Genomic DNA, 18,874 nt, shown 5'->3' on the forward strand with positions numbered 1-18,874 from the left:
ACAATATTTCAAAAAAAGAATTATATTTACATTTTTTGTTATAATTTTACAGTTGCTTTTTTTTTAACAATAAAAAAATAACACTTCATAATAAAATTTCATATTTTAAAATTAAATTGTTTCTGCACCACCGAGCGACAGCGGATTGGGACTGGGAGTAGAACTCGTAGAGCTCAAGGTTTCTTCCCTTATTTTCAGCTTGTTGGGGTCCTTTTCCTTCTTATCTTTGTTATGCTTGTGTTCATGTTTGTGTTTGTGTTTATGCTTGTGTTTCTTCTTGTCCTTCTTTTTCTTCTTAATCTGAAAAAATAAAACAATCTAATAGCTGTATTCGTGCGTTGGTGGTTATTATTATTACCTTCCCCGACGGGTCAACCTTGTGTTTGCCGTCTCCTTCTTTCTTAAACATGCCCGGTTCAAATCCTATCGGACCACTCTGTCCCAGGCCTGGCAGGGAAACGGAATTATCAGAGAAATAATCCTGCTTCTGTATCTTTGGAGATTCCACTTTTATGTCCATAATTTCTTCCTCCTAAGTAAAAATATTTTAATAAAAGTGCAACAGATGTAACAGTACATTTTAAATCGAAAAATGGAAGAAGCAAATTAGAATCCTTTTTTGGTTTCAGTAAAAACATTAATTTTAAATTTTCAAAAAAGTTTCGGTTTCTTAAACCCATCATTAGAAAAAATTAAGGTTAAATATCTATTTAAAAATGATATGATAAACATAGTTCATCTCAACTATTTCATTTCCATTTTTCTCTGATGTGAGCTTTATAAGCCCAGTATATGTCTGGTGGATTTGGATCGACCAATAATCCTAGCTGCTTACTGGGTATTGCTAGGACAGGGAATGTGGCCCAAGTGGTTGTTTCCATTAAAAGCCCAAACTAGTTGAAAATTAGATCACTCGTCAGCAAAATCACCACACATAGATGAGTTTCGAACTGATTAAGAGAGCTTTACATCTTAAGAAATGTGCAAAGGATGGGCTCGATCGGTCAAATAGTTTTTGCAAAATTCCATTTATTTATCCCATTTTTGTAAAAAAGGCACATTTTCAAATTACTATTCCGGGAGCAGGGTTATGACTAGAACATTCTTTTTGGGCTCATTTTCTTCGAAGGGACACCAAGTATCTTCTAGTTAAAAAAAATTAATTTTTTTCCAAATTTAGTTGTATATAATTGTTACCAAATAAAAGGCACTTTTTTCCCTAATAAACAAATAAAATAACTCTGTGGTTTTTAACTTTTGAAAGAAGTTATATACACCATTCGAAAGCTCGTAAAAAAACCTACACATTGAAAAAAAAAGTTTCTACGACCAATAGGTCCGGAGTTAGCAATTTTTGTTTTTAAATCACAGAGCAATTTATTATAAACATTAAGACCTGAAATTTTAACATTTTGTAAATGAAGGTTTAAACTTTATACCCTGTTAAGTTTAATTAAATTTGCCCATAATTGATCAATCCAGAGCCCGTCAAAGTAAGGGTACGCGGCAGAAACTCTTCAGGGAGTGGTGGTGGGGGTATCTTCCTCTCAACCAGGAAAAAACTGATAATGGATCTTCAAAATGGTGCGAGCTTGAAAAATTTGTAATATCTTAGCTTCTATGTAACGTAGAACCTTCTTTTTTGTTAATTTGGAGTAGCTCGACGAAAAAATTACTTCTGAATTGTTTCTACCCTTGTAAAACCACCTCCTACCCCCCTAAAAGTGAATTTTCTGAATTTTTTTTATTTGAAATGTTTTAGACAATAGTTCTCAATAAAAAAATATATATTTTAATTTTTCATACTTTTTATATAACGATAGATTTTGTATATTGATTAAAGGATTAATTATTTTGTAAAATTATTATTAATAACAGTAACAGTAGAATTTTTTTTACAATTCATTATAAATTTCAACTTTAATTTGAGGGTTGAGGGGTTAAAGAAAGAAATAATTCAGAAGTAATTTTTTCGTCGAGTTACCCCAAATTAAAAAAAAAGTAGGTTCTATTATAGAAGCTGAGATATTACAAATATTACAAAGATCCATTGTCAGTTTTTTTCCTGGTTGAGAGGAAGATCCCCCTACCTCCACTCCCTGAAGGGCTTCTGCTGCATACCCTTACTTTGACGGGCTCTGGATTGATCAATAATGGGCAAATTCAATTAAAATTAATAGGGCATAAAGTTTAAACCTTCATTGACAAAATGTTAAAATTTTAGGTCGTTTCAGGCCGTTTATAACAAATTGCTCTGTGATTTAAAATCAAAAATTGCTAACTCCGGACCTATTGGTCGTAGAAACTTGCTTTTTTTCAATATGTAGTTTTTTTTACGAGCTTTCGAATGGTGAATATAACTTCTTTCAAAAGTTAAAAACCGCGGAGTTATTTTATTTGTTTATTAGGGAAAAAAGTGCCTTTTATTTGGTAACAATTATATACAACTAAATTTGGAAAAAAATTATTATTTTTTTAACTAGAGGATACTTGGTGTCCCTTCGAAGAAAATGAGCCCAAAAAAAATGTTTTAGTCATATCCCTGCTCCCGGAATAGTAATTTGAAAATGGGCCGTTTTTGCAAAAATGGGATAAATAAATGGAATTTTGCAAAAACTATTTGACCATTCGAGCCCATCTTTTGCACATCTCTTAAGGATATAAAAACTCACATTTTGGGAAAGTTTGGTAAGATTTTATTAATGATTTAAAAAGTTATTAACAATTAAAGAAAAAGCACTTGTTCCGTTTAATTTTGCAATAACTTTTTTGTTTAAAAAGCAATTTTAACTTATAAAGTCTCATTTTAAAGACGAGTTTCTCTAGATCAAATCGTCTGTTGAACATTTTTTGCTAAGATTAATAGTTTTTTTACAATAACGCGTAGAACGAAAAATGACGAAATTTGTGACCTATTTGTTGATAGAAAACAATGACGCTATACTTTTTTCATGACCCACGAGATGAGACGCCTCTTGTATTATCATTCCCAAGATTTTCCAACAATAAAATCACGCCAGTAATTTTCACGATTTCTCGATGAAAAATCACCTTTATTTCTTGATTTACCTTAAAAAGGCAGCAAAACTTCTATAAAACATGTCAAAACACACCAAAACAGATTCAGAAAGCATTAAAATGAAACAAAACATGGCTAAAATATGATGCGTTCTAAAATTATCTTTGTCTATTCCAAGTCTCTTTTTGTTTTTTTTTTCTTTTCCTGAAAATTGCCTTGAAATCAGGCACCCTCTGTACGTTCGTGAAATTTTATTTCGAGATAACCTACACACGAAAGTCGTCTCAGAGATGGACATTATAGTCCGCAGAGTAGTTGTTTCTCACAGAATTATTAGTTAAAGGCCGAAACCAGTCAGAAAATAAAAAAGTATATGTTAAAAAAAAAACAATTCCACAAAGTCTTACCTTTGGCTTCACCTCGCTGGCGACAACCTCCACGTTCATGCACTCCACGGCTTCCAAGAGGATCTGCTGGGACGCCTCCCTATTTGGAGTCGGTGACCTGGTCGTCTTCATAAGATCCTCGTTTGCGATGGCAGTCGAATATTTCGGGATGGGTTTAATTTTTTTCATGGGTTCGTGCTTCGACAGATTCATTATCCCCGACAATTCCAGCAGCGGAATACAGACGGGACGTTTCGTACCGTACAGGGTGTAGTAAACGTCGACCAGGTCGCAACGCAGCCTCGTATCGTGAGAAAGCATGCAGCTGAAAGTACGAAAAACGTTTTAAATTGTGGCTGAGGAGAATTCTTTTAAACTCACTTTATGTTTGTCCATATTCTCTCCACAAGATCGGGAATGTCGAGTCGACCTCTGTGGGCTCTTTTAAAGGGTGGATTCTTAATCAACAATGCGGCCAACCTGTGGCGGAGGCCTGGATCGGGATCGTTTTCGAGGATGTCTAAGACATGCTGCAGGTCTTCCCATCTGCCGTCGGCTCGGACAAAATCTACCAGGCACTCCAGTGCGGCTATCCTTACGTCTAAAGAAAAATGAGTCGATTTGGATCAAGATCGACACGAAATTCAGCCACGATGGTTTCATTCTAATTTAGCCTATAATTTTTTGCTTTTGTTTATACTTATAGGTTTTAAAAAAGCTTCATTTGAGACCTGCTAAATTAAAATCCATTAACAATTTGTTTAAATAATTGCAAAAAAACAGCAAAATTTGAATTTGCTATAAATAGAAGAAAAGAGCATAAATCGTTGCTATACTGCAGTAAAAGTTGTATTTTGTTACGCTTAAGAAACCCTGAAAATTTGATAAAAAAATATTTATTTGTTTACGAGTTTTTGCATTTGTTTATTTAAAATATTTTTTCAGTTGCAAAAACGCGGTTGTTGGCGTTATAATAAAGGGCCTTATGAGGGCTCATTTGTTTCGTCTTGACTTATATTTTTAAGATATGCAATTGAAAATTGTAATTTCCAAGGCTAACTTCCTCAAACAAATAGTGTAATTTGTTTATAAGGTTTTTCCTGGTATTTTTTCAGGAATTTAAAAAAAAATGTTTAGGACCATTTTTAGCCGAGATAGCGTTTTTTTAAAAAAAATCTTGTTTATCTATAAACATTAAGATTTGATATTTCAGGAATAAATAAATCAACCCTTAAACTTCATAATGACGGTTAAAAATATTGAAAAAAATGCATTTTATAGTAATTTTTAACCCTTTAAAAAACGTCCTCTAATACGTTTTTACACCTGAAATATGGTGGGGGAAATAAGACAGAAACGTTCCAAGACTTTAAATCTTAACTGCACGAAAAATTTGAGATATCTCCGGTAATTATGGACCAATTTTAACGTTTTTATTTTAATCTGGTGTAGCGCATGAAAATAATAACAACTGCATGGTACATCATTTTCTTAAAAAACAATATTTTTATGTAAAAAAATCAGGAAATGTCATATTTTTTATATATAAAGTTTATTTTAATGAGAATCGAGTGTTTTAATTTACTTACTTAATTTAATGTCAAAAAATAATACTATTATGCATATTACATCAAAAAACTCGATTCTCATTAAAATAAACTTGTATATAATTTCCTGAATTTTTTTCACATAAAAATATTGTTTTTTCAGAAAATTGTTTATTGGTACCACAGAAAAATTATTTCTCGAAAAAATGCGAGAAAAAATTTTTTCTACAAAATTAACAATTTATAACAAATTAATAATTAATAATTGTAAAATGGACGGTGCAGTTTTTATTATTTTCATGCGCTACCCCAGATTAAAAAAAAACATTAAAATTGGATTGGAACCGGAGATATCGCAAAATTTTCGGGCAGTTAAGATTTGAAGTCTTGAAACGTTTCTGTCTTATTTCCCCCACCACATTCCAGATATAAAAATGTATTCGAGGACGTTTTTTAAAAGGTTAAAAATTACTATAAAATGCATTTTCTTCGATATCTTTAGCCGTTATTATGAAGTTTAAGGGATGATTGATTTATTCCCGAAATTTCAAGTCTTAATGTTTATAAATAAACAAGTTATGAATTTAAAAACGCTATCTCGGCTAAAAATGGTTCTAGAACAATTTTTTTTTAAATTCGTGAAAAATTACCAGTAGGTATTACGAATGTCAAAGCGGCTTTAAAAAATATTAATTCTTCGCAATGTTATTAATGAAAAACGTTATAAACAAATTACACTATTTATTTATACGCCGTTTTGAGGAGGTTAGCCTATGAAATTACAGTTTCCAATTGCATATCTTGAAAATATAAATCAAGACGAAACAAATGAGCCATCATAAGGTCCTTTATTATAACGCTAACAACCGCGTTTTTGCAACTGAAAAAATGCTATTTCTAATAAACAAATGCAAAAACTCGTAAACAAATAAATATTTTTTTACCAAATTTTCAGCGTTTCTAAAGCGTAACAAAATACAACTTTTACTGTAGTTTAGAGCCGATTTATGTTCTTTTTTTCTATTTACAGTAAATTCAAATTTTGCTGTTTTTTTGCAATTATTTAAACAAATTGTTAATGGATTTTAATTTAGCAGGTCTCAAAGGAAGCATTTTTTGAAAACCTATAAGTATAAACAAAAGCAAAAACTTCTGTTGGAGAGCGCTTTCTAATACAGCTAAAAAACTCCATTCTTGGTAATTTTTACATTATAATCATTGTTTAAACAATGATCTTGTTGTTTTAAACCGATACATTTTGGGAAATATTATTTCTTTTTGGCCAGACTAATGATTAAACCAAGTTTCAATCTGAAACGAATTACATTTTGATTTACATGTATTACAAATTTCATTTACTGGGCTAAATATAAATATCCCTGCAATGGAGAAGGCATGCGGGGAATGCGAATCTACGGGCGTATCATTTTAAAGGGTTCTAAAAATTGTTGATTGTAAAACAGAGGAGTTTTCTGGGTTGTTATACCATGACCTATGCACCTGAGCGCTGTCAGTTACAGATCTGAACAACCTTAGCCTTTGCTAGAAATCTTTAACCTGCCCTTGTTCTTGGGCTAGGCTCTATGGACACACACGTGCTACTAGTCGTTTACAACTAGCCATACATCAGGTGGTCACTAACACCTGCATACGATTCCATTTTCAACAACACTTACCGGAATAATTAAAATGTGAAAATAATAACAAGCTTTTCCACTTGTACGCTTATGACAAGCACAGACATGTCTCAGCTCGAAACTGAGACAGAGTGGGATGTTAAAAGATCAAACTATGTAGCCTTGATTGTCTCTTTCTGTACGCGATACGCAAAGATGGATACAATGAAATGTTTCAAACGCACGGGCGCAGGCTGGGCATAAGGAAAGTTCAGTATTAACAAATGGATCCTATAAATATGTTTTGTCCTTCTTTTAAGTGCAACAGGTGAAAAGATAAAGAGAGAGCATATAGATGTTAATATCAAATGCTATTATTATTGGAACACAATGCGAAATGAATAGCACATTACAATTTCCAAGCAGAGAATTCACTTCACAATTTTTTTAGTAGACTAAAAAAAGTGGTCAAAATTGTGATTTGATTTGTTTAACACTCAGTTGACTATTATTTTCATTTGGAGAATAAACCATTTCTGCTTTAAAACGACTTGAAAACGCAACCCTTCAAATGCAGAAATAATTTAATCATGTTGTCGTGGCTGAATATCGTATCGGTTTTTGTTCAAAGTGATGCAGATGTTAAAAATAAGAGATATTATTTAACGAATGTTAGACGTACCTATAAAATGTCCATACGCCGCGTAACTTTTAAACAAAGTTGGCCTGCTGGGCAAGTGTCCGAACTTCTGCAACTTCCTTATAGCGTGCAAGCAAGCCACTGAAACCGTATACTTGTAACAAGGCAGTGCTTTCTCCAAATTGAGCAGCCTCGTGACCTCTTCGAGTATCAGCTTGGTATCGGCGCTTAAATTCTCCGCCGTAATAGGCGTCCCCTGCGAGACGACGGACACGACGGGAGTCACCGTGTTCCCCAGAGCCTCCACCAGCGCCGCGCGGTAATAATTATCCGAATGCCTGTTTTTGGAATTGTCGTTGTACTTGAACAAGTCCAGGAGAAACCTGATGACTTCGGGGGGACAGATGCCGTGGTTGTTCCTCAGCCCGGCCATGGCCAGCGGGATGGTTTTTTGGAGGTAGTAATGTTGGAAGTTTTGGAAGTTGTTCTGGCGAATGATGTGGGGGGCCGCGAAGGAGCCGAAGAGTTTACGGAAGATGGCGAGCATGGCCGGGGGACCGGCCCAGTTCGCTACCATCGCATTCGCAACCTAAAATATTATACAGGGTGTGGAGTGTGTATTCTATAAAAATTAAACTACAGCTTGCTGATGATATTTGTAATAGAAAAGTCGTATACGAAAAAGTGCTATCTACACGTTTTTTTTTTGTGAATTAAAGTTCATTTATTCAACGAAAATGAAGGCCGACCCTGTGTTATTTATTAAAAACTTTGGAAATGTTTTTATGCGACCCGAGATGTAACCTTATAATTTAAGTCGGTATAATCTAATACTAGAAATACTAAAAAAAGGTTAGGTAAGGTTAGGTTAAGTAAGGTTAGGTTAGGTTAGGTTCATTATTCACTTAATTATTAAATATTAAGCATCGTTCATCGACCCATCAGTGTTAAAAAGTGAAAGATTCCAGACAAAAGTTTTTATTTTGTAATTCCACAACAGTGACAGTGTAATTTTTATAAGGAGGTAAAAAATAAGAACAGCATGCCGATTACACTAAAAACGAGATCCTTATTTCCTACTTTGCCTAATTTTTTAGTTTGTGCACAAACTAGTTTTACAATGAACCGAGAAAACAATGCATTTACTCTGCATTGAAAAATTCCTCAAAAATTGGGAAGTATCTTTCTATCTTTCAACGACGATTTGTTTACGCGGCTGGTCTACAGCACGTAACTCATCGTACAACACAGGGACAGGACCTTTCCAGAGAAAATATTGTGATCCATAATTGTACTTTACGATAAAAAAACGCAAAAATAGATCTTTTTCGTATAAAACTTCTATTACAAATATCGTTAGGAAGCTGCAGTTTAATTTTTATATACACGTCACTCCCAGTATTAATATGATCCACTGAGTGATCAAAAAAATTACAGAGATGAACACGAAAAACCTCTAAACGTCAGGTTTTCAACTTATTTCCGTAGATTATGCCAAAATAATCAATTTTTACAATGAAAAAATAAACAAATAGAAACAAATAATAAAACAAATAAATTTTAACACTATCGTAAAACACCTTTCAAAAAAATCTAGCAAACTACAATAAAAAAAAAACTTGTCGACTTCTTAATGAAAAAATAAACAAATAGAAACAAATAATAAAACAAATAAATTTTAACACTATCGTAAAACAGCTTTCAAAAAAATCTAGCAAACTTAAATCACCGAAAAACTTGTTGAGTTCAATGAAAAAATAAACGATAAACAAAAAAAAACCATAAATATTAATACTAAATTCAAAATAGTAACAAATCTTACCTTAGTCAAGCAGTGGGCCGCCCTGCACCTAACCTTGTAGTAACACTGTTCGTTTTCGATAGTATCGGTAAGAGCGAGACGGGTAGGCGGCGTGGGATACCTTTCCAAGGCGAGGATAGCCTCCATCTGCGCCGTAACGTCCCTTTCGTGCCTCAGCTGATACTGCCACTGGTAATCGGGCTGTTCAATCACCACGGACCTCAACAGGGTCATTTCCGGGTCCAGACGAATCCAAAGAACGGGAGAATCGCTACAATAAACACGTCACATTAAAAAATAACGAGTATCCTTCAAATTGAAACTTACTCCATGGCACTCAAGTCCATATCGACCTCCTCTCCCGTACACAAAGGGATCTTCTTCTTCTTGTTCCTCCTACTCTTCGAGTGGCAGGTTATATCAGCCTTCACAACGGTATTCTCGATCTGCAAGTTATGCTTGAAAGTACCGTCTAACTCTTGTAGGGTTACTAAGAGGGGACCGACGTATTTCCTGATGCCTAAAGACGTCGTCGCATCTTGTCTTATTTCCAATTCTATCGTATTTCTGCAAAGTAAAAAATTTGAAGTGGACGTTCCGTCTACCTTTCTCGTTTACCTTTTCCTGTTAAACACCGAAGTTAAATGAAACTTGGCGTGACCCCCCGTCCTCACCCACTGATCTATGAACACGATCATATCCTTGCCGGTCACCGTGAAAATGGCTTTGGTAAACACGTTCGTGCTTATCAACATGTGCCCCCATAACCCGCTGCCGATTTTCTGCTGCGCGGCGTTGGTGGCCAACGATAACTGTTTATTGAACACCTGTAGCAGCAGTTCTAAGCCGATTCTGTGCTCTAACATTCTCATCACAAGTAACGCTTTCTTGTGAAGGGCTTCGATGTACATCGGAGAGAGCGTGTGCAAGTTTCTTATGGAGAAGTAAAATTTCTCCTCGGTGGTTTTTTGGGTGGTCTGAGGTGTGCTGCCCCCTACTGGAAGCGGGGCCGGCGGTTGACTCGAATCTACAAGAAATATTTTACGATAATGAGGAAAGGTTACTTTTTTATTATTCATCAGTCATCACTGTGTTCTGATGGAACTTTACGGTGAAATATAAAAATTAGTAGTAACAGGGTGCACTGAAATACATTTAGGATCATTTTTATTGAACTTAATTGAACTGAAAAAAATATAATAGTCCGAAAACTGACAAACAGCTTCCAAAAAATAAAGAAAGTATCTACTTTGTTTATATGAATGTGAGTATTTAATAAATTTAATTTAAGTAAGTCTACACGGTTCAAAAATCGTTTTTTTTTATTGGATAAATTGTTATTATAACTATTCAATATTAAGCTGCCAAAATTTCAAAATTAAATTACTATTCGTTCCAATTTTCTGAACCTAAAACAGAACACCCATCGGGTCAGCGCTTGAGCGCACAGCAGGTAGGGCGGAGCGCTTGTTCAGGTAGTCTAGTTACTTATTAAGCAAGAAAATAACAGGTGCAAGCTCAGAATGATGCCTATGAGGAAGAAGAAAGACTGTTACATGGTGCTAGAATCGCTGATTGATCGGAAAGCACTATAAATATTATTGATAACTTTCTCAAATTTCTAGTTTTCGGAAATCTTCAATCGCATTTTTGAAAAGTTATGAACCGATCGTTATGATTGAAAGTGTGTTTCTTTATGAAATTACAAAGAACATGAATCAACAATTCGGATGATATAAAAATTTTATGGGTGTTATTTTTTTAAAATAAGTGAAGAAAATGGTAAAAATTTTCAAAACTTGACCTTCGGTGGACAATAGCCTATAACTTCGGCATTTTCAACACAAGTGACTTGAACAAATTTGTAATTGTAGTTCAAAATATTGATAAAATAATGTCAAAGTTTCATCAAAATTTAATCAATATGTCTCATTCAAAAAAATTCATGAGAAATGCCTGAAAATCGGCCTCCTAATGTGGTTTCCCGTAAAAATAAAACTTTTTATCAAAAATAAGTTATTGTAGAGCACCAATTACTAATTTACTTATGTTAATGAAAAATAACAAATAAAATTATTGCGTAACAAATTAATTTTCAAACCTAATGTAAACAGTGTTGAAAACAGAGTAGAAGACAGTAAACTATAACAAAGTTGCATCTAATATCATAAAACAAAAAAGAGATGGAAAAAAGTTATTATTTTTTAAAAATATTTATCTGTTTATCAGGTTTGATAAGTATTTAGTGTCTTATTAATCGACAATGAAATTTTAATATTCATGTTTTTTTTCCATCCAAAATTATTTTTTTTATTTTACAAGCAATAGAGTTTATTCCTTGTTTGCGACAACTTAATCAGCAGATCAGTTCAATAATGGTTATTACAAAAATTATTTTCAAAACAAATGTAACATACATTATGTGATGAGAGTGGCATTATATAATTCCATTGAAGTACTTTAATACTTTAATAGAAGACAGACAGCAATAACAGAATCATTATCTTCATTTTATTATTTGATAAAATTTTTTGATTTTATTTTTCTTAACAAGAAATACATATTAGGGTGGCCCAAAAAAACGAATATTTTTCTTTGTGTCTCTTGTGAAAATATGTTAGTTTATCATGTTTTAAGAGCTTCAAAAAATCAGGCCAAAAAAATTGAGGTCGCTCAAGATTTTTAAAAATTTCCAAAATCGTCAAAAATATAATTTTTTTTTTAAATTATTTTCTCATTATTTTATCATTTTCTATGTTGAAACAATTCTCGATACTGAAAATTTCAAATCGATATTTTAATTTCTAAAGGTCACTCATATTTATTTTAACTTTCAAAGTAGTGTATCTAAAATGTTTTCGAGCGACCTCTAAAAATAAATATCACGAACTAATAATTTTTTTTATTGAATTTGATGAACAAAAGAATAGAAATAAATCACGAGTCACTTAAAAAATTTCTCGAGGCAAAATTTACTACCCCACTGTGAGTATCAAATATTTATAATTTTTTAATTATTTAAAATTTAAGTGTCTCATGATTCATTTCTATTCTTTTGTTCATCAAATTCAACAAAAAATAATAATTCAACAAAATTATTTGTTCATTGATATTTATTTTTAGATCGTTTGAAAACATTTTAGGTACACTACTTTGAAAGTTAAAATAATTGTGACCTTTAGAAATTACAATATCGATCTGAAATTTTGAGAATCGAGATTTTTTTCAACCTAGAAAATGATACTTAATATAACGACAAAAAAAAATAAAAAAAAATCTATTTTTGATGATTTTGGAAATTTTAAAAAATCTTGAGTGACCTCTAAAAAAAATTTTTTTGAGCTGATTTTTTGAGGGGGCTTTTAAAACATGATAAACTAACATATTTTTACAAGAAACACGAAAAAAATATTTGTTTTTTTTGAGCAACCCTAGTACATACATGTATTTATAAATTTTTTTAAGGGCTTCTTTTCCTGAAATCGTTAGATTTGAGCAAATATTAACATGAAAACAAACATCACTATCTTGTTACATTTACTTCCATTTGTTAAACTGTGAAATATAAGAAATAAATCTCATAATATCTGGGCCACGGCAACAAGTATGGGAAACACTGCTTTTAACAGATTTGCTTTTTAAATAGTATAATTTTACACTTTGTGATTATGTTTGAATTTAATTTTTCAATTATTTAAGGTTTTCTTTACTATAAAGTTAAAATCCGGGTTAATTTCACTGCATAATGTAATTTCAATTCTCTATTAAAACGAGTTACTATTTTTCAAGCTAGAATTTGTTCCAGTGCAACTGAGATAGATTGAACTTTAAGTATGACTAAAAGATTAAGATATTATTATAAAATAATTTTCTTGACACATGATTTGGCAAACTTACAATCGCTGCTGCACATAAATGTGGATGAACAAATTTAAAAGAGATATATTTCCTTAATAACAACTTCATTATTCCACTTGATATTATGAAATACAATGGGAAACTGCCAAATTTCTAGTTATCGGGCAAGTATGACGATAAAAATGTTATATTTGTGTAAGACACTCACCCAATACAATCCCTCCGAACTCCTCCTCGTACTTGACCACATCCAACAGTGTACTTTGAACCCACTGCCTGTACTCGTTATTGCCGAACGACTTCTTACAGTACAGACCGCAAAGGTACTGACTGATACCTTTGTTCAGCCACATGTCAGACCAGTTCTGCATCGAAATGAAACAACCGAAAAACTGCTCCGCAATCGCCTGCGCCATCGCCCTCCTTGTATTATACACTTGATCGATTATAACGGCGGAATGTAGCAAATTTACACTCATTATACTCATAGTGGCATACGACCTATAATCTTCGTGAGTTTCATCGACGAAAACCTGCTTGTAGCAAGAATACGGGTACCGATTAGATAACGTTTCCTCGTAGAACTCAAACGCCTCGTGCATATACCTGGTGGTCACTTTCAACAATGGCAGCAAACTCGGCAGACAGAAATGAGTGACCTCGTGCATGTACGGGTCGACGAAAATTTCAAACGGTCCGACAGCCAGAGAAATGTTCGGAGCACAGGTGGGTATGTTGAGCGAGTAATGGTATGTTTTCCTACGCAGGTCGGGGGTGTAAACAACCTCGATCAAGTCGCCGTTTGATACGGCGGTCATTTCTTCGTCTACGGTGAATTCCAGTTTCCAGGTGCAGGTCTCTGCGAAACTGTCTACACAAGGAAACCATAGTCTTGATGAATTCTGATGGCCATATGTAAACATATGGACGCCTCTCTGAAATACGACTAGTGTTGTAAAGGCAAAAGGTAAATGTGCGAACTTATAATAATTTCAAAAATAATTTCTCAAACTAAACACACTTATCTCTTACTTACATCTAGAAAACACTCTACAAACATATTATAACCCTACCTCTGCATACGTTCCTTCTTTCACTGGAACAACAAAATGTATTCCGCCCTGCGGCTGTTCTAAGGAAAATTCTATACCAACTCGTAAGGCAGTACCTTCCGCAACCAAGTGAGAAGCCTCAGGTGGTATAGTAACTACTAATTCTCCTGCATTGTTATCGGGATCAACTTTTAAAGCTGCTGCCAGGTGGTAATTTGAGAATGCATCCAAGCTTCTCCTAGAAATATATAAATAATTACATTCTGTTGAAAATATGTATCATATAAGTGCTTACGTCTCAGTATCCGATTGACATACGTCCAAGAAAGGATCAAAATATTGAAAATGTGCTTCATAATCATCGTTCAGTATAACTCTATAAATACGACACTGCTTTGCGTTTAATTTTATGATGCGTAAGTTGTCACGTAAAGGAACAACTGTTAACTCCACAAAGCCCTGAAATAATTATTTTGGATTAAATTGTCACGGTTCCTTTTACTGTTTAATGCTTACAATAATACTCTTCCTTTCAAAACTTATTCCAGTTAAACTCACTATTTGATGGGCTGTAAAATAAAGAAATTATTGTTAATTATAAAATAATACGCATTGTAATTAGACATTTAAAAAAGATACTTATAATTTGAAGGGTCTGCAGTTATCTCCAGTTCTTTCCTTTTTCATGTTGTCATTGTATTTCCTCAAATTTTAGTTATGAAAAAACTACAGCATTAACAACAGTTCATACAAAAAAATCATTTAATGCTTATTTACACAGTACAATTGTTTACATACACCATTAGCGTTTGATTTTTGTTATTGGCCGTGCCACAGTTAGTTTTTTCTTTACTGTCAAGCTGTCAAGTACTGGAGAAGAAGAAGAGTGTTGTCTAAGATTGACGCTGCTGCCATCTTTACAATACTCATATGAATTAAAACTGCTCACAGAGAACTGTAATATCATAAAGCAAATTACAGTAAACTGTAAAACCGAAGTAAAGACAACTGCTTCGTTACATTACATAAGAGAAGGCGCCAGGTGAGACAATAGCGTTTCTTTTAATCATAGAAAAGAACAATTCGATTTCTATTTTGTATTGTCATAGTTAAAATAAGTGTCTTTTCTTTATATACTGGGTTATTAAAATTAACAATTTTCATCTTTTATTCAATATGTTGCAAAGATTTTAGCAATTTCAATGATTTAGTTTTAATGCATTACATTTTGCAGCGTACAGAAAATCTTATGAAATTACAACCTGTCATTGGAATAACTTATAGTTACTATAGGACACGGACCGTGACTACAGGACACTTTTGTGAGTTTCGGAAAAGAATAGTAACTATAAATTTATTTGAAAAAATATTAATTTACGGAATGGGAATATAAACTTATCCCAACATGTGCTGAAGACTATTTCGTGTTTTGAAAGAGATTTTGATATAAATACTTGTTAAATTCTATTTTTACATTGTGCCTTATGTCTATTCTCTTCGTTTAATGATTTTAACGGTAAATGTAGTAATATTTTTGTTAAAGATTAGTGCAAATTACAAATTGGTTTTTTCAATGTAGGTAGGTACTGAGACAGAGAGAAGATTTCTTATTTACCTACTTACTAGATATAAAAATATATGGGCTTACTCACCAATAAGGTTTGCATTTTTGTGATTTATAGATATAAAAAACCTATACTCTATCTTTAATTAATGCAACCTCATTTTATACTTGACGATGGTAACGATAGAAATTAGGTGCCACCCCGAGACTCCTCAAGGTAAGTGACTATCTACTTTAAAATAAAACAATAACGTAAATAAAATAATTTTTAAGGTTAGGGTCAACGTCAACCATAAATTCAGTAAAGTGTGAAGTGAAGTGAAGTTTGCGGTAGTTCATTTGCATCTCTACTGCTAAAATCGCTACAGGGTTAGCATAATTTACGAATCTGTTTTACACAAAAACGCAGAATCGACCTGTTAAGATTATTTTTAGAAATATTGTTTTTAGTTTGCTTACCTTTAAAATTAATTTAAAAAAAAACTAGTGTTTCCGAGTATAAACAAATTGTACTTGTTTGCCACAGACCACCCTATGGTGTATGTATATAAGGCAGAAATGAGTAACTTCGTTTCTTATAGATTATTAATTACCTTTGCCTTACTCTCCCTTCCAGGTACGAAATAATGAATAAAACATAACCAAGGTATTAAACGGTGGAGGTGCAAGTTAAAGGTGTCTCCCCCTTGGTAATGAACCCAAGGGATTTATTCAGAATCCTATATAAAAGTGGATATTAATACCACCCGCCACTTTAACTACCTGTACTTCGAAGGCAATATTCGCAACAGGTAGCAGGTGCCGGCACTGCTAAATAGAGGAATATATCGCCGGATGCCCTATTAATTGGTTCAGTTTTTAAGCCCTTTAATTAAGAGAGGGTTAAATAATTTTAATTTGCTTATTTGCGCGCTCTGAAACGGCGTAGGTTTTTACGGCGTAATTCCTAATTGGTGCTTTGTGCTCTCTTTGCTTACGTATTCATTGCGTGGGCGAGACTAATTGCATCACTGTCGTTTTTGCAGCAGGATAATGTCACCTGAATTTTATCAAATCGCCTGCTTGTCTTATGGAACAGAGACTCGAATATGATGAAAATGAAATTGGGTTAAGTAGATTTAAATTAAATCTTGGAAATACAAGGTGATCCCGTTTAGGTGCATTTTAAATGAAACGGGTAATAGAAAAATTAATTTAAGTAAAAAGTTTCATGTAAAAATTAAAAAATATCCGGAAACCTTAATAAAAAAAAAGGTACAAGTTGTGAAAGTTTATTTTTCTGTTTCTGAGTTTTCACAGATATTTACAAAATTTTGCACATATGGTACACGGATTGAGGGCCATAATAGGAAATAATACTTATTAATAAGTTTCCAACTCTACCATTGGCGGAGTTATGGGTAACTATTGACATAATTCAGCATTTAATTCTAAAGAAAAGATGTCTCTTGATATTTTTTTGTATGACCCCATGTTTTAAGAGTGTTTCATTTCTGAGGAAAAATAGAAAGTATGCTGAGCTTTAAGGAAATTACTTGACTTTCCCAAAACTGTTATGAGATAGTAAAAAACAACTTGATATGGATTGCAAGGGAGTGCGCAATAATTATTGATTAACTCGAATACAAATAACTAAGTGTAATGGGGTAAATTCCATTTTAATTCAAGGTTATAATCTACATCCCAAATGGTGTCGATTTAACCAAACTTGCTTTAACGAAAAATGTTACAGGGTGTTAAAGTTTCTTTTTTTTATTTCTTGTTTTCTCAACTCAACTTCTGCTGCTTAGTTTATCTTCATGAAGTGGAGTACGCAGTGATTATTAGGTCAAATCATACAGGGCGTTCATTTTACTATAACCCTTTGTGAATATTCTTCTGTAACTTTTTTGTACGCTTAAATTTTTACACGCAACTATTAGAAATAGGTAGAGAATTTTATTCTACACAAAAAATGTACACCTATCAAAAGTCGAAATTATGCTCGGTTATGAAGATATTACAGAAAATGTTTATTAACACACCTCATATTTTTCGAATTATAATGAATTTAATTAATTGCAACTTATTAAATTCCAATTATAAGAAACGATTCAATTACCGACCACAAATATGAGGGTATATCACAATTTTACAACTACATACTCTGTACATATATAGATTTTTTTAAAACATATTTAAATATAAGTGTTACCATATTAAATTTAATAATTATGATGACTTAGTGTCGCAATAAATTAAAAATTGCAATCTAGAAAAAAATACTAAATAAGTAGCACATGATATACAGGATGATTCACAAATTATCCAAAAAATGAGTCATCGTAAAAAATTTTTGTAAACTCCTTATATGTATTTGGGGCATTCCACGCAATATCTACCATTTTTAACCCTGACCCCTTTGAATTAGGCTGAAACTTTTTTATTGTTTTCTACCCCACTGAAAACCTCTTGAGAATTTTTTCAAATTTCTTCACCCAACTCCAAAAAAGTTATGAATTTAAAAAAAATAGCTTTTTTTTAAATAACCATAACTTTTTCAAAAATTGAGTTATCGGGACGTTTTTTTTTCAAAATTTATTTTTTAAATGTACTTTGAAAAATTTAGATCAAAATTGTCTGGGCCTATCTTCAGTTTTTTTTTCAATTTTCGAGAAAAATGAAAATTTCTCGATGATTACCATTTTTGAATTTTTTTTATTCTTATAAAAAACATTTTTTATAAATTTTTATAAAATGTATATAGAAGTCCAAAATTGGAAAAATTTATTCTATGCAGCGAATTTCGAAAAGTCAAAAGAGGATGGTTTCAAAATGATTTGAGTTCAAATGCGTTGCATGCTTTTTTTTAAAGCCCACTGTTCGTCCAAAAATGGACCAATACCAACTTTTTTCATTTTCTTTGTTTTTGGATGTAGTTTTCGAAAAAAATACAAAAAAAATTATTCAAAACGATCTGTTTTTTCTTACCGTTTTCCAAAAATCGAATTTTTTTTTCTTATTTACCACTTTCAATTATTTCTTTTAAGTATATATATATTTTTTCAATTTTGGGATTCTATATACATTTTCAAAAATTTTCAAAATGGTGATGTGAAATAAGCTAAATTTTAAAGAAATGTCTTTTCAATCAATAGAAAAAATAGAAAACGAAAAACATCACTGAAAAAAATTTGAGGATATATATAAAAAAATGTTAGTTTTTTTATAAGGAAAAAATAAAATAAAATAAAATAATGGTTAGGTATCGAGAAATTTTCGTTTTTTTCGAAAATTAAAAAAAAATAAAACAGTGAACATAGGTCCAGACAATTTTGATCTATTTTTTTTCAAAAAGCACATTTAAAAAAAAATTGAAAAAAAACGTCCCGATAACTCAATTTTTGAAAAA

At 32.3% G+C, this 18,874-nt stretch overlaps 1 protein-coding gene across 1 annotated transcript; it reads right to left on the bottom strand.

The window, feature by feature from the left end:
• Positions 1-44: 44 nt before the first annotated feature.
• LOC108907803 (transcription initiation factor TFIID subunit 2) lies at positions 45-14,740 on the bottom strand. The gene is made up of 13 exons (XM_018711608.1): positions 14,563-14,740; positions 14,436-14,490; positions 14,215-14,378; positions 13,941-14,157; positions 13,076-13,802; positions 9,628-10,036; positions 9,337-9,576; positions 9,031-9,280; positions 7,251-7,797; positions 3,787-4,006; positions 3,427-3,730; positions 359-532; positions 45-300 (listed from the first exon to the last, which is right to left on the bottom strand). Exons 1-13 carry the CDS (start codon positions 14,604-14,606, stop codon positions 112-114), a joined length of 3,540 nt encoding a protein of 1,179 aa, XP_018567124.1. The 5' UTR covers positions 14,607-14,740; the 3' UTR covers positions 45-111.
• Positions 14,741-18,874: the final 4,134 nt, after the last annotated feature.

Source organism: Anoplophora glabripennis, unplaced genomic scaffold (assembly GCF_000390285.2).
Source record: "Anoplophora glabripennis isolate ALB-LARVAE unplaced genomic scaffold, Agla_2.0 scaffold100, whole genome shotgun sequence".
Classification (NCBI taxonomy): Eukaryota; Metazoa; Arthropoda; class Insecta; order Coleoptera; family Cerambycidae; genus Anoplophora; species Anoplophora glabripennis.

Coding starts and splice junctions, on each gene's coding strand:
- LOC108907803 (XM_018711608.1), bottom strand. CDS start 14,606: ATGAAAAAGGAAAGAACTGGAGATAACTGCAGACCCTTCAAATT. Junction 14,379..14,435: donor TTGAAAGGAAGAGTATTATT/GTAAGCATTAAA, acceptor TAATTATTTCAG/GGCTTTGTGGAGTTAACAGT. Junction 4,007..7,250: donor GGCGTATGGACATTTTATAG/GTACGTCTAACA, acceptor ATTTTTCTTTAG/ACGTAAGGATAGCCGCACTG.